Raw genomic sequence first — 26,235 nt, forward strand, 5'->3', positions numbered from 1 at the left:
GCCTTGATAACGAGAACGAAAATGACAACGATAAAAATGCATGCCCTCGATTGGTTGAAATGCTCCACGCAGAATACGCCCAGGCTCATTCAACCAATCGAGGGCGTGCATTTTTATCGTTCTCATCCTGTGTGACCGGGCCTTTACCCTGGGGAAACCTCTCAGTGAAACACTGTTTTTCAGAGGTGCCCATCAACTACAAACAAATACGTGATTGTGAGTGTCACATGAGGCAATTTTTACAGAGAGGCAAGCAGTGCATGCTACAGGACAACTTTGATAGCATATGAGTCATTTGTCAAACGATGTCTTTCGATCCCCGTGAAAAATTAATATGTGAACATTTAAGTGTGAATTTATTTTTTTTTTTTAAGCTGGTTGTCTGTAAATAAGCCATTTGTGAGTTAGATTTGAATAATGTTTGGTACAATGACTTGCATCGGTCACCAGTTACCGCTTACATTTGAATTCCTCAGACTATAGAGACAGTTGCTATGTCAAATGATTCGGGGCAAACATTTGTATAGCAACCTCCAGATGAGCAGACCCTGGTACCATTGAGCCATACACATCCATTCAGAATTGTGTATAACAACTTAATATTGTATGGTGTTCTTACACGCGATTGTGCAATTTATTGGATATAAGGCGCTTTTTAAGTGCTGCTTTATTATCTTTATTTTTTGTGTGTGTAGAAGAGGTGTATGATGTCGTTGAGGTAGGCACCGGGGCAAATCCAGCCGACCCAAGTTCACGTATCAAGACGATATCAGGAAGCATGGCTACCGAGGAGTTCAACACACTTACGAATACCTTGTGGGTCACGTTTACCAGTGATGGATCAAATACTGATCAAGGATTCTCCATGACGTTCAGTGAAGGTAAGCTTGGTTGCTTAGCAAAATGCTTAGCTCAACTAACTAAAGTTTACTCACATTGGAAACCGCAATAGTTACTTATGACGTTGCAGTTAGCTGTTAGGTTCTGAACAATTACTAAGGCCTAATTTCATAGAGCTGCCTAAAGGTACTGGCAACTTGGAAAATTACTCAAAATAATGGTTAGCATAAAAACTTAATTGGGAACGAGCAATGAAGAGCTGTTGATAGTAAAAAACAATTAGGAGAATCGGCTCTCTCTGAAATAACAGAGGTTTTGAGAAAGAGGTAATTTTTCACGCAAAAAAATTAAAGACTTCAGACCTGAAAGCACAAAAACTAATGTGCAATAAGGGTGTTCCTTATTTCACTATTCTCTTGCAATTTTGATGACCAATAGAGTCAATATTTTCGCAGATTTATTATTTTATGCATATGTTGGGATAGACCTGGTGAGAATACTGGTCTCTCACAATTAACAAAGGTGTCCAGTGCCTTTAAGCAGAAAATATTGGTTAACACTTTTCTTCTTAGCAAAACTAAGCAGTATACAGACGCTGTTGTGGCTGGTAACCTTATTATGGTAAGAACAATACATATTGTTGTGATGTACCATTTACGATGGTCTCACAAGTTTGATTTTTGTATCGATTTTTTGTTCCTCAAGATTTTTTGAGCATATTTTTTTTGCAACATATTTTTGTGATAAATATATCCACTAATGATTTTTTTTCTCGCTAGATTTTTTGTGCGGCATCACAACTCTACTGGAAAAACAGGGTACCGTTGTGTCGCCTGGTTACCCAGCACCCTACCCAAGCAATGCCGATTGTCAATGGATTGTACAAGCTCGTGGTGGATACAACCTCAAACTAACCTTCAATGAATTTGAGACGGAAGAAGGCTTTGATAAGTTGCTCATTGGGGGACTCGAACCCCAAGACCCGGAGTGGTCTCCTTACTATGTAAGTCTTTCATTTTTGACGATCAATTTATAATTCCATTTACTTTTTTTTCCCCCGAACTATAGAAGCCTTTTTCAACCCATTTGGAAAGGACCGGTTACTATTACAACTTGGGGGTACAATCATGCATAAATCTCTTTTAGGAGGAGTGTCGATCTTAACAAAGACAAAAACACTCCTTCTAAAAGAGATTGGATCCACAACTTTCACTCTTTTGTACTGAGTACTTTTATATGCACTTTAACACTCCTGATGGGCCCTTCAAAGCGCTCAGAATTATTTTCTTGGAAGATATTGCAAAGCTACCTTTTGAAGTATGAGACCTTTTCCATAACATAGCACCATGCAATTCTTCACAAGGTGTTGTGGTGCAATATGCAGCCAATCAAACCAGGAAGACCTGGGCGAACCCCTTCTCTTTATGGTAAGTGCACTGGGTTATTTAACACGTATTACACAACACGTGGGACCCATGGCTTTACGTCCCATCGGAAGGACCAAGCAAATGGTTTATGCTGAGATGGTTTAAGAAATGATTTAAGGCCCAGTGACCAGGGGTAACAATGTTGGAAGTGCTTTTAGACAGCCTGTACAGGTGTGAAAAGCGCTATATAAAAACTTGTTAGTATTGTTATGATTATTATAGAAGTAGAAATAACAACAATGGTATTTTTTTCAGGAATTGAGTGGTAACCTAATGCCCGATGAGCTTATAAGTACCTTCAACGGCGTTTCTCTGCGTTTTGTCTCGGATGGTTCCAATGTAGCAACAGGATTCTCTCTCAACTATGAAGAAATCTGTAAGTATCAAGTAAAACTGTAAAACCAAGTAAAACATAGAATTCGAACTGCCCCTAGCTACCGGGCAATCTCGGTGGTCTAGTTGGCAAGACACATCTTTAGAATTGCAGAGGTTTTGGGTTCGAATCCCACCTGAGTAATATGCCTGTGATTTTTGTTTATAGAACTCGGGTACGTACTAAGTTTACAGTGCTACCAGACATCGATGTATATGGGTAAAAACCAATGAATATTATTATTTTATTACTAATTTTATGTTGACAGTTTACTGCCCGGATGGTTATGAGGTTGGAAACGATGGGGAGACATGCTACAAGTTTTCCCTGGCCCCTGCCAGTTGGGAAGATGCAAGAGATGAATGCTATGGCGTTTCGGACGGAGATTTGCTGGTCATTAATGACCAGGCAGAGTTCGACTACATCGCTGCTAAGAGTGCAAATATCAGCGGGGACTGGTGGGTGGGTAAGTGACTCATCAACCTTTGAACTTTCACCCTAAAAAGATTTGCTTTTTCTGAATATGGTTTTCTTTTGTCAATTATGGGTCTTAATGTGGGGAAGATATTTCCCAAGAAAAATTATGTAATGCTCCGTATTTTTTACCCTGTTAGGGCGCTCTCACTAGAAGTTTTAATCAGCAATCTGTCACTTTTGTTGCGTCATAGTTTTAGGTTGCTTTACAGGTGGATTGTAATGGCTCCTTTAAAAGTCTTATTGTCCGTGATGGATATGATGTCTTTGGTGGTAATGTTTTCCAGTCTTCAATAACCGAATCGGGTATGAATGAATATACCCCCCGAAGTGATACAATATGTTTGAGAGCGCCCTCACATGGTCAAAAATATGGCGCATTTGGAAAGTTCTGTTAAAAAAAATGACTTTCCTAGCCTGGATTACATCTGTTTTGTTTTTTGTTTTGTTGGTTCTGGTTAGGATGGTATGATCAATCCGTCGAGGGACAATGGAGCTGGGTTGATTGCCAGGCTAGCACTGTCTGGGCCGATTCAAACTGGGTGAATGGCTCCCGAGGCGTCGACTCCATGGTTAACGATTGCGGAATGCTGGTGGGAAGTTCGGGTCTTCTCAACGACGGTAACTGCAGCGCTCCGATGATGTTCGTTTGTGAAACAACTAAGAAAGGTGAAAATCGTGGTCATAGCGGACATTTTGAACACCACGGCTTAAGCTTGGTCTCAGGCATAGGCATCCAGTAAATTGACTAGAGCGGGATTTGAACCAACGACCTCCTGAAACTTGCCAGTGTTCTACAGACTGAGCTAATTAGCACTACATTGGCAAAGATATTGACAAAATAGGGAGACCGCCAACATAGGCTAGGTAGCTCAGTTGGTAGAGCACCGGCACCTTAATCTGTAGCTTGTTGGTTCAAATGACACTCGGTCAATTTGTCTTTGTTCAACCCCCAAACCATTTAAAATTTAGTCGGTTTCCCTTGTGGTTTACTATTTGATATCTCTAACAAATTACGACGGGGTCCGAGTCGTGGCTTTGTAAATAATAATAATAATAATAATAATGGTAGTGGCTTCTTATATAGCGCGCATATCCGTCACTCAGTGACACTCCTGGCGCTGTACTCAGTGACACTCCTGGCACTGTAACATACAGTATTTCCTCCAAGGTCTATGGGACATAGGCCCTTTTTGAAACTAAGACTTTGGCTTTGGATTCGGCTGGAGGCTCCGTTCACTCGTCTGAAGCCCTTAGCGCGTATACCCAAAGCTCGTGCAAATTGTCAAAACAACCGGCGGGGCCAAGCTGGCCTGAGCCGGATCCAAAGCCGAAGCCGTCATTTCGAAAAGGGCCTATGTTTGAATTATGAGACCTAATCCTTAGCATTATGTAATGGTTTACAAGGTGTTGTGGCGCAATATGCTGCCAACCAAACCCGGAACACCAAGCAAACCCCCTAAAGGGCCGTATTGACTGAGAAATTCTCCCCGAAATGCCTGCATAATGATCTCAATTGGTTATCTTGTGACTTTACTTCAGCGTACACATACTCGGACGCCAAGCCAAACCGCATCCGTGGAACAGCGACCTCCCCGTCTGACATCCTTCTCTCGTGGCGTCTCTCCCAGGTTGGATGCGATCTTCGGGGCTACCAGATTCGTTACAATACCACTGCCGCCTTGGATCAGTTTGTCTACCTCGACGTCACCGACCCTCAGGCCACCAGCGTGGAAGTGTCCGGCCTCATGGCCGAAACCAACTACCTCTTTGAGTTTGTCATCGATACATTCTCCTATGGACTGTCATCTTACAGAACTGCAAAGTCAATTTTTGCAATGACGGAAATAGCTTATGAAGATAGTGAGTAGAAAACTTTGATTGTGTAAACTGTACTACTTTTAATAATAATAATAGTAACTAGTTCTTTACAATCAACGTATTAGTGCGCTTTACAATAGTGCCCTTGTCATTAGGCCAATAACAGTCCTGTAATCTTTCTCAGCTCTCTGGGGTGTATACATCCCCAGAGCTGCCGAGGCGCTCCGTAGGCTTTTTCAAACGCAATATCAACCTCTACACTTAACCTCAGGTACCAATTTATACCCCTGGGTGAAGTGGAGCAATTAAAGCAATCTTGCTCAAGGATGGTCAGGTTGGTGTAAGTGGTGTCTTGCCTCGCCTTCAACCTCTAGGACCCCCTGTTCAAATCCCACCGGGGGCACTATGTGGATTGGGTTTTCAGTCCCTACCTGACTGCGTGGGTTTTCCCTGGAATAATTCTGTGGGGTTTTCCTCCACCATCTAAAACTGAAATGTTGTCATCCTCTTCTGTTCTCATTTGGCTGTAGAGTGTTGAGAATATTTATCCAATGACCGAGACCCAAACCCACACTCCGATGCCTTAACAATGCAAGATGTAATATTTATGCAAATCACAGTTTTCTTCCCTGTTAGTTGTACACCTTGACGTAGATCCACAAGAACCATAAATCCTGCATTTTATGTAACCAGCTGTTGATTTCACCAAACTCTTCTTAACTTAGGATTAATCCGAGGACTTAGGATGAGGTCAGTTCTGTATCCGAAGACGTTAGGACGCATTAAACCCATCCTAAGCTTAGGACGAGGAATTCATCCTAATTTGAGATTAATCCTAGCGTTGCGTGAAAACAGCTGCAGCAGTGTTCTCATTTTCTCACTCCTTTTTTATGTGTGAAGGGTGTACAACTGGCTTTGTCTACGTGGATGGAGCTTGCTTCAAGTTCGGCCGGCAGCTGCTGTCTTGGGAAGAGGCCAGGGCAGACTGTCGTTTGACCCCTGGAGCCAACCTCGCTATCATTGATAACGAGTCCGAGCTGAATATGGTACTCAACCTGACGGGCGGTAGCGATTGGTGGATCGGTGAGTCACTGCTCAATGTAAAAACCTTAAGCGTCTGGGCCTAAGCTGCTTATGCAGAAAATATTGCTTTACTTTTTTCTGCTCAGCAGAAATGAGCAGGATACCAGTCAAAATTGTTTACATGCGAAATGGTATTTTGGCTGGTAACCTTACTCTGGTAAGCATAATTATTTTGTGCTTGGTTAATTTTTGTGCTGAAGCAGCTTTATGTGGGTCCTGTGGGCTAGTTTCATTACGCTGCTTAATAAGCAGAAAATAGTGCTTAACAATTTTCTGCTAAACAGAAATGAGCAGGATACCAGTCACAAATTGGTAGTTTGGCTGGTAGCCTAACACTGGTAAGCGAAATGTTGCTATGCTTAGCTACTTGTTTTGCTTAAGCAGCTCTGGTTTTATAAGAGTTTGAGTTGTGGGCAACTTGTTATAACTGGCCCAAGCACAGCTCACACTGACTGAAGCATCAAGCAGAAAAACTCAGCTCTTCTCGGAGCCATCACTATACTCAAAACAGATTTTGACATGGTGTCATGGGAAAACTTACTTAAAGTTTTTCTCTACCATCCACCACGTCTTATCTTATTATACTCTATACCAATTTTTGTCCTCTACATTAAAATGCTTTTCAGGCCTGAATGACCGATCAACAGAAGGACGATTTAGATGGACAGACTGCTCCGACCTGAATCAGTGGCAGAGTGACCAGTGGGCTGACGGTCAACCGGACAACAGGACTGATAACGAGGACTGTGGCCAGCTTCTCGAGAGTGGACGATGGAACGATTGGGACTGTAACAGACCAGTTCAATACATCTGTAAAATCATCCAGCTAGGTAGGTGGATATAAAATAGGAATTTAAAAAAAATCACCACTTCGGTCAAGTGGTTAAGACTTCAGGGCCAAATTTCAGGGGTGTACTTACTGTAAGCTAAGAATCAGTGCTAACGGAAGTAGGGATTTTCGCGCTTACGTATATAGCGCATTTCATGGGTTAGCAGGGAAGTTTTAATAACAATAATAATAATAATAATAATAATAATATCAAAGTCTTATATAGCTTACATGTATAGTCTTAACCTGTGCGCGTTCGCACTCCACGTTATTAGGCATTCTTCGCTTGAGCAGCTAGCGCAGAAATTTGGCACTTGTACAGTAAGCGGAGAATGGTGGTCATAAGTGCAGAATTCGGTGGTAGGCAGAGCCATAAGATTGGGCCCTGCTCTAGGGTTTTGGATTGGAATTCCGACTGATAAGCGCCTCTGGGCCCATTTTCATAGAGCTGCTTAAGCAGAAAATATTACTTAATAGCTCTCTATGCTTAGCAGAAATGAGTAGGATACTAATCACAAATGGTGTATGTAACATGGTAGTTTGGCCGGTACCCTTATTTTAGTAAGCATAATTTGTTCTTACATGTAGCACCTTTTTTGTGCCTAAGCAGCTTTATGAAATTGGGCCCTGCTGTGTTTTCCTTCAAATCAATCGTCAATTTTCTTGTTTTGTCTAGATTTTGAACCAGAAGATGTCAACCCCAACAACCTCACAGGGACTGCTCTGTCGAAGGCCGTGATTGAGGTTCAGTGGACGCCCTCAACGTACGATTGTGACGTTCTCGGATACACTGTCAGCTGGATGGAACAAACCGCCTCGAACGCTTCCATGGCGTCCATGGTCACTGTCGTCGGGGGAGACATGACCATGGTGAGGATCGATGGCCTGATGGCGCTTACGACGTACTCCGTCAGCGTCGCTGCTGAAACCGCCGAGGGACCTCTGCCGTTCGTTCAGCCAGTTCTTGTACAAACTTCTAATGTGACAGGTGATATACTCGCACTCCAATAAAGCCTGGGCGACTAGTGAAATTTACTACTCGACTAGTCCTGCCTCAAATAGTTCTGACTTTGACACTAGTCGCGACTAATTTTTAATTCCCAAGATGCATGTTGTGGCATGTTGTTTACTGCAGGCACAATATAGTAAAATTCGTGCTGAAAGGATTGAAGTCACTGATGTCTGATTGTAAATAGTTGTGATGAGCGGCACAATTCGTTCACCAAGCAGGTAGTCGCGACTATTACTGTAGTAGTCATTGAGGCACGACTAAACGAGTAGTTGAATAAACGGTAGTCACGACCTCGACACTAGTCGCACTAGGCGCCAGGCTTATCCATTAATAAAAAATACACACACATTGTGAATTGATGCCACAGTCCAAATCGACTGTTTCTATTTTGTGCTGGGTACCGAATGTTTTTTCGGGAAACCGGACACTGAACACAAAACGGTGGGTACACCAAACCCCCAAAAGCGGGTTTACCAGACCCTGAGAAGTGGGTGTATCAAGCCCCCCAAATTGGGTATACCAGGCCCTTACAAGGGGGTACACCAGACCCCAAATGCGGGTACACCAAACCTCCCCAAAACAGGTACACTAGACCCCAAAATTGCTGGATATATGCCAGCTATTTCAGCCCAAACCATATTGTGTAGACAAAAATGGTTATCCCTAATAAAACAAAATTTACATTTTTACACTTGTTTATTACTTGTATGTTTTCTGTATCCTGAAGTGATCTTCTGTCCTGACGGTTTCGAGCCTGGACACAATGACATCTGCTACAAGTTCGGCCGGCAGATGGCAACGTTCGAGGAAGCAAGAGCCGACTGTCAGAGGGCTCCTGGGGGCGACCTTGCCGTCATTGAAGATGATGCCGAGAAAAATTACATTCTCAACAAGACCGCTGGTGGTGATTGGTGGATTGGTAAGTGTGAATATTCATGAATCCTGCCATTGTATGTAAGATGTAACGATTGGTTGAAAGTGGGGAATGAATATTCATATGAAGAAGCATCGATGGTGATTGGTGATTGGTAAGCGTGAATATTCATGAATCCTGCACCCTGTCTGTAAAATGTAATACTCCTCTATTATTATTCATGCAAGACGTCGCCATTCTAAGCCAAAGCAAGGCCATCGGCGCAGCCACCGAACTAGGACCGAGTGGCTGGTACTGGTGGTGGCGCAACGTGCGCAGATGGCCTCATTTTAGGTTAGAATTGTGACTTCATGCATGAATATTAAGAGAGGCATATGATTGGTCGAAAGTTGAGAATGAATATTCATATGAAGAAGCACTGATGGTGATTGGTGGATTGGTAGCATGAATATTCCTGCAGACGCCATGTTGTGGGCAGGTGTTTGAGTTTAAAAGAAAGGAATCAAATGCTAACAAATGTCTCCTTGCCTTTATTTTGTAACAAACTAGGATTAAATGACCGTTCCAAAGAGGGTACATTTAGATGGACAGACTGCAGCCGTTTGACCGCCTGGCAGAGCACTCAGTGGGCCGCTGGTCAACCAGATGACCCCACTGGAACTGAGGACTGTGTCCAGTTTAACAGTGTTGGAGATTGGAATGACCAGTTGTGTGACCAGAGGATGCCATACGTCTGTGAAATACTACCTGAAGGTATGTCCGTCCACAATCGTTTGTCTTGTCATTTTTTGTTATATATTTTTTTTTTATGCAAGTCGCCAGACACACAAGGCCTGAAGGCCACTTCAAGGTGTGGGCTACAATTATTTTTATTCCAGAGGCCGTTGCCACCTACTCCTAGGGCTGAAACAGGGGTACCCCTTTTACAGTCCATACGGATGTAGGCTTGGGTATCATCAATCCAAAGCCTAAGCCTGGTTGGTAGAGCAGAAACCACTACCTCCCCAATTTTACGTAGAAAGTGTCACAACCGGGATTCCAACTCACACCCTGCTGATCAGACACCAGAGCTTGAATCCGGTGCTCTAAACCTCTCGGCCATGACACGCCATGTTTGTCTCTTAATCGTCAACCCTCAACGTATGCCCTGCTCGATCATAACCCTCATTTTTTATTTCCAAGAGAGCCTTGCTCGAACATAACCCCTTGAAGTGTGACATTGAAATATTTAAAATATATTGGATGCTTTCATTTGTCCTGTGGTCGATCCATTCTGTGTTACAGACTACGCAGAACGCACCGTCAACAGATGCATCAAGTTATAGAGCTACCGGCCCCCCTCTCAATCTTTTTTCAATCTTGCAATACGTCTTACTGTACGCAGTTCAGGGTGACCACATAAAAACATGATTCATTTGAAATGTATTACGCCGAAATACATGCATTTTTACACGCGCCTAGCACCCTCGGGAGTCCTCTTTCCCATTCTGAAAAAGTGTATGGCTTTGCGATCTTTATTTGTTGTTTTACCCCGATATTTCTGAAGGGATTTAAACCGGTCGCTAGCAACCGGTCATGAAAGATTCAAACAAACCCAATACATTTCGAAAGGAAATTGACAACTCCAATCCTCCAATTTTAAATGTTTGTGTCAACAGTTTTTGTTCCTGAGGACGCTAATCCAAGTAACTTCAGCGTGGAATCCCCAACCCCCTTCTCCATCCAGCTGTCATGGGTCCCCTCGGTCTTCGACTGCGACCTCAAGGGTTACGCCATCTTGTGGAGGATCGGAGATGGTCCCCGTCAAACCCTCACGCTGGACGGAGCCGAGACTGACCAGGTATTCTTGGATGATCTAACCCCCGGACAGAGTTATTCCTTCCAGATCGCTGCGGAGACGTTTGTACGCATCCTACCCTTCAGTGAGATCCAGAACGTTACTTTGTCTAGCAATACAAGTAAGTCAAATGTTTTCTTAAGCACTCTTAATCTGTTTTTCTTAAATTGTCCAGTATTTTTCTTAACTTGCTAAAATGTTTTACCTCTATAATCGGACCCATTTGAGGTTAAGAGCGCCATATCAAAATCCATTTTTTAGCCCTTATTTTCCACGGTGAACATAGATATATGGTTTAAGTCAACTTTTTTCTTATCCTGAAACAGAGCAGAATACACTTATTGAAATGTCAAGACCACATCGGCTCTACGGCTCTTTTCAGAGCCCACCGGCTCTTTTCAGAGCCATCACTTCTCCCAAAGAGATTTTACACCATGCTTGTTTACTATTGATAGTTAATTCTTATCCACACCATGCAAAGCTTCAAACACCACTTGAAATATGCTTATTAAAAAGTAAAGTTTTTGGTTTGTGTTAGTTAAATAACAATGTAATACAATTCTCTTGTAGAACCTACATTTTTTCTGCAACCAACTTTTTCAACTTTTTCCAACCCCAGCTGGATTCTGTCCAGGGGACTACGAGTACGCACGCAACGGCAGCTGTTACAAGTTTGTCAAGAAGTTCGCAACGTGGGACGAAGCCAGAATGGACTGCCAGGGAGTCAGCGGTGGAGACCTCGTCATCATCGATGACCTCCTCGAGGATGAATACATTATGGGAAGAATCGTGGATGGCGATTGGTGGATCGGTGAGTTGATTTTGCATATTGGAGTCTATCTGACTTCCGATTGGTTCCTTTTGAAAGTTTGTGAATTCGGCGGTAAGCAGAGCCATGAAATTTGGCCAAGATGTTGCAACTAAGATTGATTCATCAGACGAATCGTCTTCATATGAAACCTGATACTTGTGAACTTAATGGCTTCAGAGTCACAGTTATTTAATTAACTTTTTTAATTCCAGGCGTGTGCCATTGGCTTATTGTCCTTGCTGTTGTGTTTTTTCCCCCTGTATTTTGAATTTTATTTTTTTTCGTAAAAAAAAAAATAAAAAAAATTGACCCTAATTTCCGTGGCTTCTAGGGTTCAGCGACCGTGGGACAGAAGGTCAGTGGCAGACGGTCAACTGTAACGACTTCAACCCTTGGCAACAGTCCAACTGGGCTGTTGATCAGCCTAATGACCTGTCGGGTGTTCAAGACTGTGCTCAGCTACTAGAGACCGGTGAATGGAATGATTGGCAGTGTGACCGTCCCATGCAGTACATCTGTGAGATCACACCCAAAGGTACGTACGTGCAATAATTAATAATAATAATAAGAAAACCAAGCATTTTAGCGCTCTACTGAGAACAGAGCGCTTTACAGGAGACGAGGACAAAAAGAAAAAACAAACGAACGAGGATGGGTTTGGGAACAGAAGTGTCTTCAGGAGGCTTTTGAATACAGGCAACGAGATTGCCTCTCGCAGACTGGCGGGAAGCTCATTCCATAGACGCGGGGCAGCCATGACGAACGAGCGGTCAAATGCGAAAAACTATGATTTTCTACCTTCAGCCCAGGTAGTAGTTAATATTTCAGAACGGAGAAGTCTCCCGAATTCTAAAAATCTACTTTACGGTCGTAGAATATAAAGCAAGACAAGTTCTCAAAAGAGCATAATCTACCCGGTAAGTAGATACACACATGGTGTTACCACAAACCAAATATATGTTTTGATTTTGCTGTTTCTTTTTTCCCCCACGAAAATTAAAGATTTTGACCAAGCAGAACAGATAGCTCGTAACCTCTCTGTCAACGTTGACAGCTCAACATCGGTAACCGTCAGCTGGATACCCCCAACTTTTACCTGCGACATCCTGAGTTATATGATCACGTACTCCACATCCCTCTCCATTTATACTGTGGAGGTCGAAGATGCCAGTTTGGCCGAGATAACCATCAACGATCTACGGCCGCTGACTCGATACTCATTCAACCTTGAGACCAAGATGGCGATGGGAAACTCAGGCCCAAGTGAACAAGTGGTTGTCAATACTTTAGCTTATGAAGGTCAGTGAGGGAGGGGTGCACCCTCTATTATTCTGGAACAAAGAATTACTTCAAACTTCTAGTTTCATTATCATTATTATTTCATATTATCAAATCATGCAAAAGAAAGAAAAAATGTTCCCTTGTGACAGTAACTCCACGAGTCGGGCTACATCCTACATCCAGCCTTTAGATTTCGCGGGTCTTTTGTCAGGATCCTTGCTTTTCCCAAAAGCTCCTTCTGCAACAGATCTATCCTCACTTTGTCCCTATTTCATCTAGATGTTTCCTTAGTGCTTACAGAATGGTGCCAAGCGCTCCAACCACCACTGGGAGTACTTTCACCTCCCCCCAAATCTTACGAAGTTCCCTTGGAACTTTTGGCTCTTTTAACACCATGGTTAACCACTACTCTTCCACGATAATTGTTCTGGGGTGGATTTTACAAAGAGTCAATACTAGTCTTATCTCGGAGTAGGACTAGCCTTAAGTTTTTAATATCTCCAAGGACTAGACCTAAGTTAGGACTAGTCCTAAGTTCGTTGTGAAATCGACCCCACATTGATTATGGTGCACTAAACTACAGGGTCTTGTTCTTTGCTACCAGAATTTAAAGCAAAATTCAGACATATTTACAAAATTTAGACTGTACAACTAGCTTTAGAACACCCTTTTTCCCTAAGAATTAATCTCAGAGCATTCGGACGACTTTGAACATTTTATTTTCTCCAATCTTTCTGAGATTGAACCAGTAGCTTCAGAATACCCATCTTCTTGCCTTTAGCATTAATTTTGTTCCTATTCCTAGGCTGTGAAAACATTGATGTGCAGTCCGATATTGTGGGCAACCTCTCGTCTCCACTCTTCCCCAATGAATACCCACGTGTTGTTGACTGCGCTTATCGGATTGATCTGTCGTCAAGCGTCGGGCCGGACGCCCGCATTAGACTACGATTCCTGAGCTTTGCCCTCTCTGAAGGAGACTCCCTGGAAATTAGGGAAGTTGATGTGACCGCAAAGAATTACGAGAATCCGGTGGTGAGTGGAGATGTTTGTTTGTTTGTTTGTTTGTTTGTTTGTTTGTTTGTTTGTTTGTTTGTTTGTTTGTTTGTTTGTTTGCTTGCTTGCTTGCTTGCTTGCTTGCTTGCTTGCTTGTTTGTTTGTTTGTTTGTTTGTTTGCTTGTTTGTTTGTTTGTTTGTTAAGATGATCTTCCCATTGAGGGAAACTCGACAAATTCCCAAAATAATTGTTCTATGAAATTGGGCCCAGGTCTCTTGGCCCAAGAATGTCCTTACAGCTGTAAAAAATTGGCAAATATAGTATGGCATGTTCAGCGTCATTCTTAGTGAGTATCGTTGCTTTAAACTTCATTGACAAACAAAATTTCAAATGTTTTCAAATTTCTGTTTGTTTACAGGTTCTTAAAGGCAGGGGACCAGTGAAGGATTATTTCAGTTATGGGAGTGTGATTGAATTACAGTTTAGGTCCGACGCTGTTGCCGAGGGGCGTGGCTTCTCCATCAGATACACCCAATATGACCAAGGTAAGAGAAGATCATCATCATCATCATTCTCTTGATCCATCGTGGGGGACGTAGAGCTGCCCAACCAATGCGTTCTGCTGCGGATTGCCACAGCTGCCCAGCCCGGGACTCGAAGTCTGCTTCCAGTTGGCCCACCCAGGTGCTGCGAAGTTGGCCTCTTGGCCTCTTCCAGGCTGGGCAGGGGCGGGATCCTCCCCGTACTTCGAGAAGAGAAGATGGGAGTTATTAATTGAAATAATAATAATAATAATAATAATAATAATAATAATGATAACAGAAAAGCTGTGGAAGTTGTAAAAGAGTTTTGAAAGTTGTGAAAAGCTGAATAACCTAGTCTGTGAAAGTAATAGCAATAATAACAACAGAAAAGCTGTGAAATTTGTGAAAGAGTATTGAAAGTTCTGAAAGTTGTGAAAAGCTAAATAACCTATGTGAAAGTAATAATAATAATAATCATAACAACAACAGAAAACTGTGACAGTTTTTGTATATTGAACCATTTATGTAAAGCGCATATCACAATCAGAGGGAAGTTTCTATGCGCTTTGAGATGAAAACATAGAAGTTTTGAAAGTTGTGAAACTTGTGAAAAGCTTAATAACCTCTGTGAAAGTATCAGAAAAGCTGTCCGAGTTCAAAGACCTTGAGATCGAGATTTACAGGATGTGGGGAATGAAGACCAAGACAATACCAGTGGTCATCGGAGCTCTAGGACTTGTGAAGAAGGGACTGGTTAAATTCATTGACCAAACCCAAGGCAACATTGATTTTTCATTAACGTTGTTATGATATGTTTTCAGCTATACCTGGTGATAAACCTTGCGGTGGAACCTACAACATCAAGCCCAACTCCATCCTTCATTTTGACTCGACGAACTACCCCAACGGCTACACCAACGACCAATCCTGCACCTGGCAGTTCATGTCCGGGCCGGGGACCATAGTGGAAGCCTTCCTCCTGAGAGCCGATGTTGAGGCCGGTTTCGATTGGTTGAATGTCGGCAGCGGCAGCGACCCGTCCAATCAGACCTCGGTGATAGAGAAGATCAGCGGTGCCGTCTTGGCCAGGCCTTTTGCATCCGACGATAACATGATGTGGATTTCGTTCTACTCGGATTATTCCAACTCAGGAGATGGATTTAGCTTTCTGATCGAGGGAATCGATCCAAGTGAGTTTGCTACTCCTCATCGATCCAACCTCAACTCAGCCCCACCCCCACCCCATCCCCGAACCCCAACCCCCTATCCTCGCCTTACTAGGCTATCTCTCATACCAACCTATAGCAACAAAACACCTAAGCCCTTTTCACACTACTCTATTCCCCGGGGTTGCCCCCCGGGGTATAACAGCAGGGGCCAATTTCATAGAGCTTTGAATTTGTTCACAGAACTCGGGAAAGTACCAAGTACACGATAGCTAACACACATCGTTGTATATAATAAAAATAATAACAACAAATCCTTATGTAGCACATTTCACAATTACCGTCTCAATGCGCTTAACATTAGTCCCCTGTTCATTGGGCCAATAACATCCCTTTCTCAGCTCCCTGGGGGGTATACAGCCCCGAGCTGCCGTGGCACTCCAAAGGCTTTTTCATACACAATATCAACCTCTATCCTTGCATGTACCCATTTATACCCCTGGGTGAAGAGAAGCAATTAGAGTAAAATATCTTACTCAAGGACACAAGCGTCACGACCGGGATTCGAACCCACACTCCGGTGACTTCACAACCAGAACTTGAATTCGATGTTCTTAACCGCTCGGCCATGACACTCTATTATATTGGTAAAACCAAGATGTATATTCTAAAATGTCATTTGATTTTGTCTCTATCAGAGGATGTTGTCCAACCCAAGACTTTAAACGTTGGTGTCCAAGCTACATGTGGAGGTAGTGTGCAGGTTCCTGTGGATGGTCAGTTGATCATCAAGTCGCCAAACTACCCGTTAAATTACGACAACAACACAGAGTGCACTTGGCTTATTACAGGGTTGCCGGGACGCAGGTTCCAAATGATCTTTGAAGATTTCCTACTGGAGAGAGGGTAGGTGTCCAGTCGTTGATTTAACCAAACTCTTCCTAGCTTAGGAATAATCTTGGGACTTAGCACAAGTTAAGTTCCGTATCCATATCCATTTGGACGCATTGAACCCATCCTAAGTTGGGACGAGTTAATATTCTTATGGGAATAGTCCAAGGTTATACTTCATCCATTTCAGACAGGCACTCGAGAGTCGCGCCGAACCAAATTTTGAATTAAGTACTTGAAAAGTTCAACCTCTGAAACAGTTAGAAGCGACTGGACGCGCTAGGTTGAAAGATCGACTGTTGCAGTCTTTTGGAACGACCTTTGAGCGCCTTGGTTTCAGACGTTGAACTTGTCATGACCCGAGCCAATGTAAATGTTATGTTAAGTTCGCCTGTCTGAAACAAAAAGTTGACCTAGAGTCGCTCCTAATCTATTTGGTTTGTACTTAAATCATTGATATCACTTTGCAGGTATGATAGTGTAGTGGTGGGTTCGGGTCTGGATCCGACCGATCAGTCATCTGTCTACACTACCCTGTCTGGTTCCAGCCAACCTGATAACATCGTATTGGGAGTGGATACAGCGTGGATTACGTTCACGTCCGATGGCTCAATCGTAGACAGAGGATTCTCAATTGCCCTTCAAAATGCAAATGGTAAAATAATATTTGAAATCATTCTTTACAGGCACTGGACACCTTTGGTACATGTAATTGTCAAAGGCCAGTATTTTCACGTGGTGTATCTTCACATTAGGGCCCTTGTCAAAACTCATCCTGGACAGCCATCGGACGGCGCCCGTCCAGGACGAGTGGAGGTTTCTCGTCCCATGTTGAATTCCCTTGTAGTGATTACTTTATTGGATGGGCTTTAGGACGGGCTCACAGTGACTGGCCTTCACCAGAGAACATTTGTTTACAAAGCCCAAGAGTGTTTAGATCGCTATCTACTGGAAACAGCAGGGGGTCTCCCCAGGGCAGGTTTTCGGTTTCACAACTGGGCCTCAACAAACTGGTTGTGCACTTTTTGCACATCCTTGTTGTAACTTTGTACAGCACCATCCCATGATCTAACAAGTTTGGAGGTGTATGGTCTATATGAAACTCGAAGGTATATTTATACACATGCATTAGAAGGGAATTACCTATATTGAACGGGTGGCTGTGATTAGCATACAGGTTTTTATGAGACGATGGCCATCGATGAATACTTTCATCAATAAGTTTTCATTTGATACTACTACATTGCATTTAATTATATTCGTTGAAAACCTTTCAACTCGAGAATGGAGGAAGGGGACACAGTATGGGTATACAGAATCTGGGCTAGTGTTCCCGCTAGTAACTGCATGTCTCTTTAAAAAAAAAAATGGGTTAAAAACTCCACCAAACTACAGTGACCTCCAATCAGGCAGACCTGACTTAAACCCCAGGTTTGTTTATTTAGTGTTTAATCAGCCAGTGAAACCGCAGAGCTCTCTGTGGGGTGCCTTGGGCACTGTGTATCGGACGAGAAGACACTATTCAGCGTGTGAAACATTGTATCATTGGAACTCCCATCCTATGGCCCGTCCGACAAAAAAATGACATCGGATGAGCCTCGTCCGGTGGTTTGTCCAGGATGAGTTTTGACAAGACCCCTTATATGCATCAAAGAAAGAGGCTTTGAGAAAGACTCTGCTAGGGTCGAACGTAGGCCATTAACTATTTTTTGCATTTATATCATTGGTCCATTGTGATGGTAAGTTGTTTGCAACAGCTAATTCTATTTTCTGAAATATATATAGGGTGCGTTCGATTAGCTTCCCCTGTGTCAACCCCGCTGTGCTCTCTCAGGTGAGCCCCTGACAAGAGCTAATCGAACGGTCACTCACCCTCCCGGGGTGACGTCATGTACCTGGGGCCAGTCCCAAGTGACCCGTTCCAAAAGCAGGGCACTTAGGGCTGACCCGGGTGAGCCCCTGAAATAGCGTCAAAGCTATTCGATAGCCCAGGGGCAGACCGGGGTCGACCCAGGGAAAATAATCGAACGCACCTAATATGACCATTATCTTAAACACTGTTTGGAATCTTGCTCTTTTCTTTTGCTACAGATTGTGAGTTGACGTTGACTGTACCAACCAAGGGAAACGTTACAGTGTCATCATTAAATTTCCCTTCGAGTTATGACGATAATACCTACTGCTTCTGGACTATCATTGGTGAATCCAGACGATCTCTACGCGCTGATATCATCAGTTTTGACATTGGTGAGTCTTCTATTATAAGTTATCACACAAGCGCGAGTGGAATACGGAAAAATATAGCACTTCTGCGTCCCATATCCAACGAGGCCGAAAGTCGAGTTGGATATGGAACGCAGACGCGCTATATTTTCTGTATTTCCTCGAGCGCAGGTGTGATAATGTGTTTATCTTCAAGCAAACTTGGCGCATAACCATAGAACACACAAGACGCAGGTAGTGATATTAGCCGTACAATATAGGTTTTTATCACCACTCCATTCTGCGAGTCTGATTGCAGGATTATCGCTTACTTGAAGATAAATAGTTACATTATTACTGGGCTTTTATATGAGGCTCTTCAAAATGCACAATAGATAAACAAGAAAGAAAGAAGAGAAGAGTGTATGTGGAGCTACATTTTAAAGTATGATTCCCGTTCCGGCACCATTTAATGCTTTTATACAAGGTGCTGTGGTGCAGTATGTTGCCAATCAGACCAGGAAAACCTGGGTGAACCCCTTCTCTTAACGATAAGTGCACTGGGTTCTTTAATGTGCGTTACACAACACACAGCACCTACATGTTTACGTTCTATCCGAAGGACCAAGCAACAATGGTGTTTTGCTTGAGGACACAAGTGTCACAAACCCACACTCTGCTGAACGGAAACACCAGTGCTTTAGTTCGGTGCTCTTATCCGCTCGGCCACGAACTTAAACTCCTATTTGTCTGACTATCTCTAATCCCCTTTTGTGTTTTTATCTCAGAGGATGGTTATGACTACGTGGATGTTGGTGTCGGTAACCTTCCGGCTAATTTGTCCTCGCGTTTCATCCATGCCACCGGTTCTCAGCTTCAACCATTCAGTGGTGACTCCGCTGATCTGTGGATGACATTTACCAGTGACGGCAGCGGCAGTAACGCTGGCTTCCAGATTATTTTCCTCGATGGTAAGTAGATTTATCTGATCAGTCGCCACTAGTTCTAGGAACCTGCCAGGACCCTTTCCTGACCCTTCCAGAACCCTTTTGGGACCCTTCTAGGACCCTTTCAGGACCCTTCCAGGACCCTTCAAGGACACTTCCAGGACCCTTCCAGGACCCTTCCAGGACCCTTACAGGACCCTGGAAGGACCCTTCCAAGACCCTTCCAGAACCCTTCCAGGACCCTTTTGGGACCCTTCTAGGACCCTTCCAGGACCCTTCCAGGACCCTTCAAGGACATTTCCAGGACCCTTCCAGGACCCTTACAGGACCCTGGAAGGACCCTTCCAGGACCCTTCAAGGACACTTCCAGGACCCTTCCAGGTCCCTTTCAGGACCCTTCCAGGTCCCTTCCAGGTCCCTTCAAGGTATCTTCCAGGTCCCTTTCAGGACCCTTCCAGGACCCTTTCAAGCACTGATGTTTGCATGTGCATTATATTGTTATTATTTATGAGAGATCACCTAACATCACATGGTGAATGGCCACTTTAGGGGGAGGGCTACACTTCACTGTCACCAGGGGCACGTTGCCACCTAATCCTTCAGTTTACCCTTTCACAACTCACAGGACTTCACACCCATCTAGTAAGGGTAGCTGTAGAGATGAGTTTATCAAAAAACACTTTCATTACATCGTTTCTTGTATTTTCTACCTCACAGATAGCTGTGGAGATACGGTCATTGAAAACACCACTTCAGGGAGAATTGAGTCCCCGAATTACCCCAACTCCTACGCAAACAACCTGGACTGTTCGTGGACCATCCGTGTAGGAGACCTGTTTAATGTCAGGCTGACGTTTGAAGGCTTCAATCTGGAGTCTGGCTATGATCAGCTTATCATTGAAGGAGTCATGGAGGATGGAACTGTGGTAAGAACGAAACAAATATTTTGAACTCTTAAATAAATCATTTGAATTGTTTAAAAAAGCAAAGTTTTATTTTTGGGCTAATCAGCTAAAGAACCTATTATTATTATTACTAACCACTGACTTTTTATGTTTGCTTTTCAAAGTCTCTGTCTGGTTCCGACCTCCCCGATGTCATCATCAGTGAAGCCAGTGAGATCACACTCCGATTCCAGACTGACTCTACTGGCGTTTCCAATGGATTTGCTTTGACTTTTGAAGAAATATGTAAGAATTTCTTCAACCTCTTCATAGCTGACAAGCCTTAACTTTTTTTCATTAAAGGTACTGAACACTATTTGTAATTATATGTTGAGATACACCAAGTGAGAATACTGGTCTTTGACAATTACCAAACGTGTCCTGTGCATTTAAGTTAAACTTGAGTATACATTAATTGCTTTGGGAAAAACATTCAAAACCTTTTTTTTTCTTTTGCAGATTATTGTCCCGATGGGTACACAGCTTTCCAAGTTGGCGATGGTTTCACATGTTATCGCTTCTCTACTGACGCCAAATCTTGGGTTGAAGCTAGAAAGGATTGTCAGTCTACAATCGATGGAGATCTGATTGTGATTGAGAACGCCTTAGAGAACCGAGGGATTGCTCAGCTGACCGGTGGATTAGATTGGTGGTTAGGTAGGTTGTCTGTCTACCAATTATCACCTGTCACGTTAAAGGAACACATTGGTTGAGTTGGTTTTTGAAAAGCGTTTGAAATCATTTGTTATGAAATGCATATGGTTAGAAAGATGTTTTTAAGTAGAATATAATTATCCACACAAGTACGACTCGAAATTGCACGGTTTCCCTTTACGTCACAAACTAACACGGTCGGCCATTCACAAAATGGTCGATCGTGTTTCTTCGCGACGTAAAAGGAAAACCGTGCAGTTTCGAGGCATGTTTGTGTAGATCATTATATTCTACTTTAAATTATCTATCTAACCATTTGCATTTCTTAGTGAACAGGCTCTTCAAATTTTAGGGGGTGGAAGTTCTATTAACTTCATACCAGGGCTCTACATCTAGACCCCTTTCTCCCAACCTTTTTTTCTTGGTAAAAGAAACTCCTGGTCAATAAATGACTGCATATCTGCCTGTGATATTGATTTTTCGGGGGGTGTATTCTTGTCTCTTTCAGGTTTTTATGACCGCTCCACTGAGGGTATCTGGAGGTGGGTTGACTGTCTGGCTCCCAACTCATTTGGTAATCTGAACTGGGAGAATCCTGAGGGACCAGACTCGACGGACGGAGATGAAGATTGTGCCGTCATTCTGGATTCTTCCGGTCGCTATGAAGCCATCACTTGCGAGACCCCAAGAAGCTACATCTGTGAAATAGGAGCTCCAAGTAAGTTAAGGCTCCCAATTTCATTGCTCTACTTAGCGCCAAATTCTGCACTTACAATTAATGGGTGCATTCGTTTAGCTTCCCTGGGTCGACCCCACAGTGCTCGCTCGGGTGAGCCCCTGACAAGAGCTAATCGAACAATCACACTCGCCCTCTCGTGGTGACAGCATGTACCTCAGGTCACCCCCAAGTGACCAACTCCACATGCAGGGCACTGGGGGCTGACCCGGGTGAGCACCTGGAATGACGTCAAAGCTATTCGTGTGTACCGGGGCAGACCGGGGTCGACCAAGGGAAGCTAACGAACGCACCCATTATTCTCTGCTTACTGTGCAGGGTTTAAATTTCTGCGCTAGCTGTGTAAGCTGTTATATACTAAAGGGACCAGATGTGGATTTAACAAAGAGTTAAGACTAGTATTATCTCAAGTTAGGATGAGTTGATTGTTTTAACTTAGGACTAGCCTTAAGTTTTTAATATCTCCTAGGACTAGTTCTTAGTTAGGACTTATCCTAACCTTTTGTGAAATTGGCCCCTGGCCCTGTATAAGCCTTTTTTTCTGGTGCCCTCCACTTATCATCCATTGTACCTAATGCTTGTATGTTTTAAGATTATATATTGTGATATTTGGAAATAAACAAACAAACAAACAAAACTAATCATTTTGAATCCTAATCTTTCAGAGCTTTTCGACGCCAATCCAAGAAACATATCCGGTTTTAGCTTCTCCTCAACCGGAATCATTCTTCAATGGGGTCTGAGTCCGCAACGTTGTGACGCCCTCAGCTACTTCATCCAGTATGAGGATAGCAACGGTGCTAGGGTAAGGAGTTCACGTCAAACCGATAGTGTTTGTGTAAGGACAGCGAATTTGCCGTATTTTTGACCGCGTGAGGGCGTATGTGGACCAAATTTATGTGATGCAAAACGCGTAAACAATGTCATGGCTGAGTGCTTAGGAGCACCTGGGGGATAAGGTATCGGAGTGTGGGTTTGAATCCCGGTCGTGACACTTGTGTCCTTGAGCAAGACACTTTACTATAATATTGCTTCTCTTCGCTCAGAGGTGTAAATGAGTACCTGCGAGGGTAGAGATTGTCATTGTGCATGAAGAGCCTTTGGAGAGAGGCAGCTAAGAGCTGTATACTCCCCAGGGAGCTGAGACAGATTATAGGAATGTTGTCAGCCCAATAACTAGGACATTGATACGGTTATTGTAAAATGCACTTGTTGGGGTGTCGTGGCCGAGCAGATAAGAGCACCGAACTCAAGCTCTTGTGTTTCTGTTCAGCAGAGTGTGGGCTCAGGAGTCGTGACACTTTTGTCCCTGAGCAAGACACTTAACTATAATTACTTCTCTCCACCCAGGGGTAAATGGGTACATGTGAAGGCAGAGATGATTCTTGTGATTGATTTAGCTTAGTAGCGCATATTTGTTGCACAGGCTGTATACTGCATAACATTGCCCAGTGACCAGGGGTAATGATGTTGGAAGCGCTTTGAGGGTGTAAAAAGCCTGATATAAAAAACGATTATTATTATTGTTATTATTTATAAGAGCTTGTTATTACTATCCACAGACGGATATAACCATCACCAATGTGAATAGCTTTGAACTGATCCTGGATAATCTCCAGCGGGATACCAGTTATACGTTCACCATCTCCGCACTGACGTTCACTTCAGGACAGCTTCCCTTCATCGATCCAGTGGAGATCAGAACGCTCCAATTTGACAGTAAGTCTCAAAACTATTTCTCTCTCTCTTCAGTCCGGTGGGAAGATTTGGGCTGCGATGGTCATTACAAGTCTACGCCAACAATCTCGATCTGCTGCTGATCTTGTCGCAGCTGCCATACCCTGTCCAGTCCAATTTTTAATGTCGTTCATGTTGCTGGACGACCTCTTCTTCTCGAATTTCTTTGCCGAATCCTCCGCAACACATGACGTGTCTAAAGAAGCGTTGTACATGCTAAAAACAATTTGTCTCACTGAGTTTCATGAAATTTCTTTTATTCATTTGTCAAAAACTATCCACGACAAATAATATTTTATGGGAAGCTTTCTACCATCGTTATCTTTAAATCGTGTGCATTTAATGAAAATGTTTGGAAATTTGCAATTTGTTAATTTCATCATGCATAGATTTTATCCGTGTTTATAACTTTTTGTTTTTTTCTCGTCACAGATGACTTTTGCCCGCTAGGCTATTCTATAGGATTCGACTACGAGTGCTACAAGTTTGTCAGCACGCCCGCCACTTGGGACGAGGCACGCGCTGACTGCCGGTCAGTGGAGAATGGTGATTTAATAGATATCAACACGTATGCCGAGTTGACTTTTATCAACGACACCGTTCCTGGAGAAACCGTGTGGATTGGTGAGTGGAATCGTCAAATAAAAATTCCTGCGGGGTATTTGTTTTAAATTGCCTAACATCACAAGGCCACAGACAGCCACTTTAAGGTGAGGGCTACACTTGACTGATTTGGGCTCAGACACAAATCAACTTCCACCAGAGGCAAGTTGCCACCTACTCTTGGGGCTGGAACAGGGTTACCCTTTCACAGTCCACACTACCTCCTCAAATTATTTTAGTCATCGTTAAATCAGCAGTTAGTTCGGTATGATTCGAACCCACAACGTTGTGATTGCAAGTCCTACAGTCTAACTACTAGACCATAGGTTTACTCTTACCCCCCACCCCCTCCACCAACAAAAACTGCTTTTGTGGTTAAGAACCTTTTTATGAACAACATTAAATAAAGAAACACGCATCTGGAACTCTCTACCACTTAATCTTAGATCTTGTCTTTGTACCGCCACATTCAAATCTCTTCTCAAAACTTATCTTATGTCACAGGTTTTTAAGGACTAATTTTGTTGTGTCTGTTTTCTTTCATTTTTTGGGGGTTTTACTGTGTCTTGAACAGTCAGCAGGGTGGATATGTAGGCATTACAAGTCTTTATTATTATTATTATTATTTGGTTTGTGGTAACACCATGTGTGTATCTACTTGCCAGGTAGAGTGTGTTCTGTAGAATATATAGCAAGACAGTTCTCTAAAGATCAAACTCTACCTGGCAAGTAGATACACACATGGTGTTACCGCAAACCAAATATATATTGACACCTCACCATGCAATGCCTCAAATAATGTATTATTATTATTTTACACAACAATTTTTTTATTTTTTATTCTTAGGTTACTATGACAAGGGAATAGAGGGAGATTGGCGATGGTCAGACTGTGAACTCCCTAATGCTTGGCAGGCAGTTAACTGGGCCGTAGACCAACCGGATGACGTCATCGGCAACCAGGACTGTGCCGAGATGACCCCTGACCTTCTGTGGAATGACAGGGTGTGTAACGGACCAGTTACTAATGGTTACGTCTGTGAGATCTACACCAAAAGTAGGTTGACCAATCAGTCTTCTTGTTTTTCAAAGTTCTTGTTTTTTAATTAGTCTTACTTTTTTTTGAATGATCGAACAGCAAAACAGTTGTCCCAATTTCATATAGATGTTTCCCCAGTGCTTTTTGAATTGTGCCAAGTGCTCCAACCACTACAGGGACTCCTTTCATTTTCACTAGCCAAATTTGTCAAAGTTCCCCGATTAGGTCTATTACTTTGTCTTTCAAAGCTACCCTTATATCTTCCGGCACAGTTATGTCAATGAGATGACACATCTTCTTTGCCTAATCTAAGAGTACAACATCCGGACATTCCTGATTAACACCACGATCAGTCTGAATGGTTAAGTCCCAGAGGCTCTTTACCTGGTCGGTCTCTTTCTCCGGAATATGGTCGTACCATTTTGCAGTCACTTGGACATTCTGGTCAAAGCTTGGCTTGCAGGGTTATGGGAAGGGCTAATCAATAGACCGATCCACTAAGCTCCGCCCCATTGCGTATTGACCAATCACAACGCAATGGGGCGGAGCTTAGTCTTAGCTTAGCTTGGTCCGACATGCGTGCGCGTATCTTGGCGTGCGTGGCAGAGTTGTGCAGAAAGTGTCGGAGAGCCCAACGTGTTCTTGCTCACACGAGCGTCGTGGGCGGAGCCTACTGGATCGGTATATTCCAAGACTTGCTGCTGGCCACTTCTTTAGTACATCTCAAGAACCGGCCATGAAGTAAAAAATAACCTTCTCTTCTTTTGATCTTTAGATTACGATGATATTGATCAGAATCCTATTGATCTGGCTGCTGTGTCTCTAACACCCACAAGAGTCTCCATAACTTGGACCCTAAGTTTGCGCTACACCTGTGACGTACTCGGCTACTCTATCAAATATTCATTCGACAATGAGACACCAAAAGTGAGTGTAAATGTTTATATTATTTGTGGTAGAAAACAAGCTTCTTTGATCCTAAGTTGGCATTCAATAATCTAGGCCCTTTAGGTGTATCCAAAAATCTGTGAAAATTTGAGCTGGATTGATCATGGAAGTTGCAAAAACATAATGAAAGAAAAACCACCCTCATTGTCTAATAAAAGGCTTCAGGCCTGAAGTCTTTTAATATT

At 43.1% G+C, this 26,235-nt stretch overlaps 1 protein-coding gene across 1 annotated transcript in view; it reads left to right on the plus strand.

Moving 5' to 3' along the window:
* LOC117291426 overlaps positions 1-26,235 on the plus strand; it is a 52,622-nt gene that overhangs the window by 10,814 nt on the left and 15,573 nt on the right. The window contains exons 9-39 of the mRNA XM_033773094.1: positions 696-881; positions 1,620-1,843; positions 2,523-2,643; positions 2,909-3,106; positions 3,577-3,783; positions 4,657-4,977; positions 5,836-6,018; positions 6,645-6,848; positions 7,524-7,835; positions 8,587-8,778; positions 9,283-9,486; positions 10,392-10,691; positions 11,190-11,381; positions 11,713-11,916; positions 12,384-12,680; positions 13,468-13,697; positions 14,078-14,204; positions 15,005-15,373; positions 16,048-16,255; positions 16,711-16,895; positions 18,332-18,487; positions 19,231-19,413; positions 20,107-20,315; positions 20,459-20,579; positions 20,793-20,990; positions 21,496-21,705; positions 22,389-22,528; positions 23,286-23,442; positions 23,893-24,084; positions 24,911-25,120; positions 25,878-26,029. Coding sequence (XP_033628985.1) covers positions 696-881; positions 1,620-1,843; positions 2,523-2,643; positions 2,909-3,106; positions 3,577-3,783; positions 4,657-4,977; positions 5,836-6,018; positions 6,645-6,848; positions 7,524-7,835; positions 8,587-8,778; positions 9,283-9,486; positions 10,392-10,691; positions 11,190-11,381; positions 11,713-11,916; positions 12,384-12,680; positions 13,468-13,697; positions 14,078-14,204; positions 15,005-15,373; positions 16,048-16,255; positions 16,711-16,895; positions 18,332-18,487; positions 19,231-19,413; positions 20,107-20,315; positions 20,459-20,579; positions 20,793-20,990; positions 21,496-21,705; positions 22,389-22,528; positions 23,286-23,442; positions 23,893-24,084; positions 24,911-25,120; positions 25,878-26,029 — 6,392 coding nt within the window. The remainder of the gene's footprint in view (positions 1-695; positions 882-1,619; positions 1,844-2,522; positions 2,644-2,908; positions 3,107-3,576; positions 3,784-4,656; positions 4,978-5,835; positions 6,019-6,644; positions 6,849-7,523; positions 7,836-8,586; positions 8,779-9,282; positions 9,487-10,391; positions 10,692-11,189; positions 11,382-11,712; positions 11,917-12,383; positions 12,681-13,467; positions 13,698-14,077; positions 14,205-15,004; positions 15,374-16,047; positions 16,256-16,710; positions 16,896-18,331; positions 18,488-19,230; positions 19,414-20,106; positions 20,316-20,458; positions 20,580-20,792; positions 20,991-21,495; positions 21,706-22,388; positions 22,529-23,285; positions 23,443-23,892; positions 24,085-24,910; positions 25,121-25,877; positions 26,030-26,235) is intronic.

This window comes from Asterias rubens, chromosome 6, assembly GCF_902459465.1.
Source record: "Asterias rubens chromosome 6, eAstRub1.3, whole genome shotgun sequence".
Classification (NCBI taxonomy): Eukaryota; Metazoa; Echinodermata; class Asteroidea; order Forcipulatida; family Asteriidae; genus Asterias; species Asterias rubens.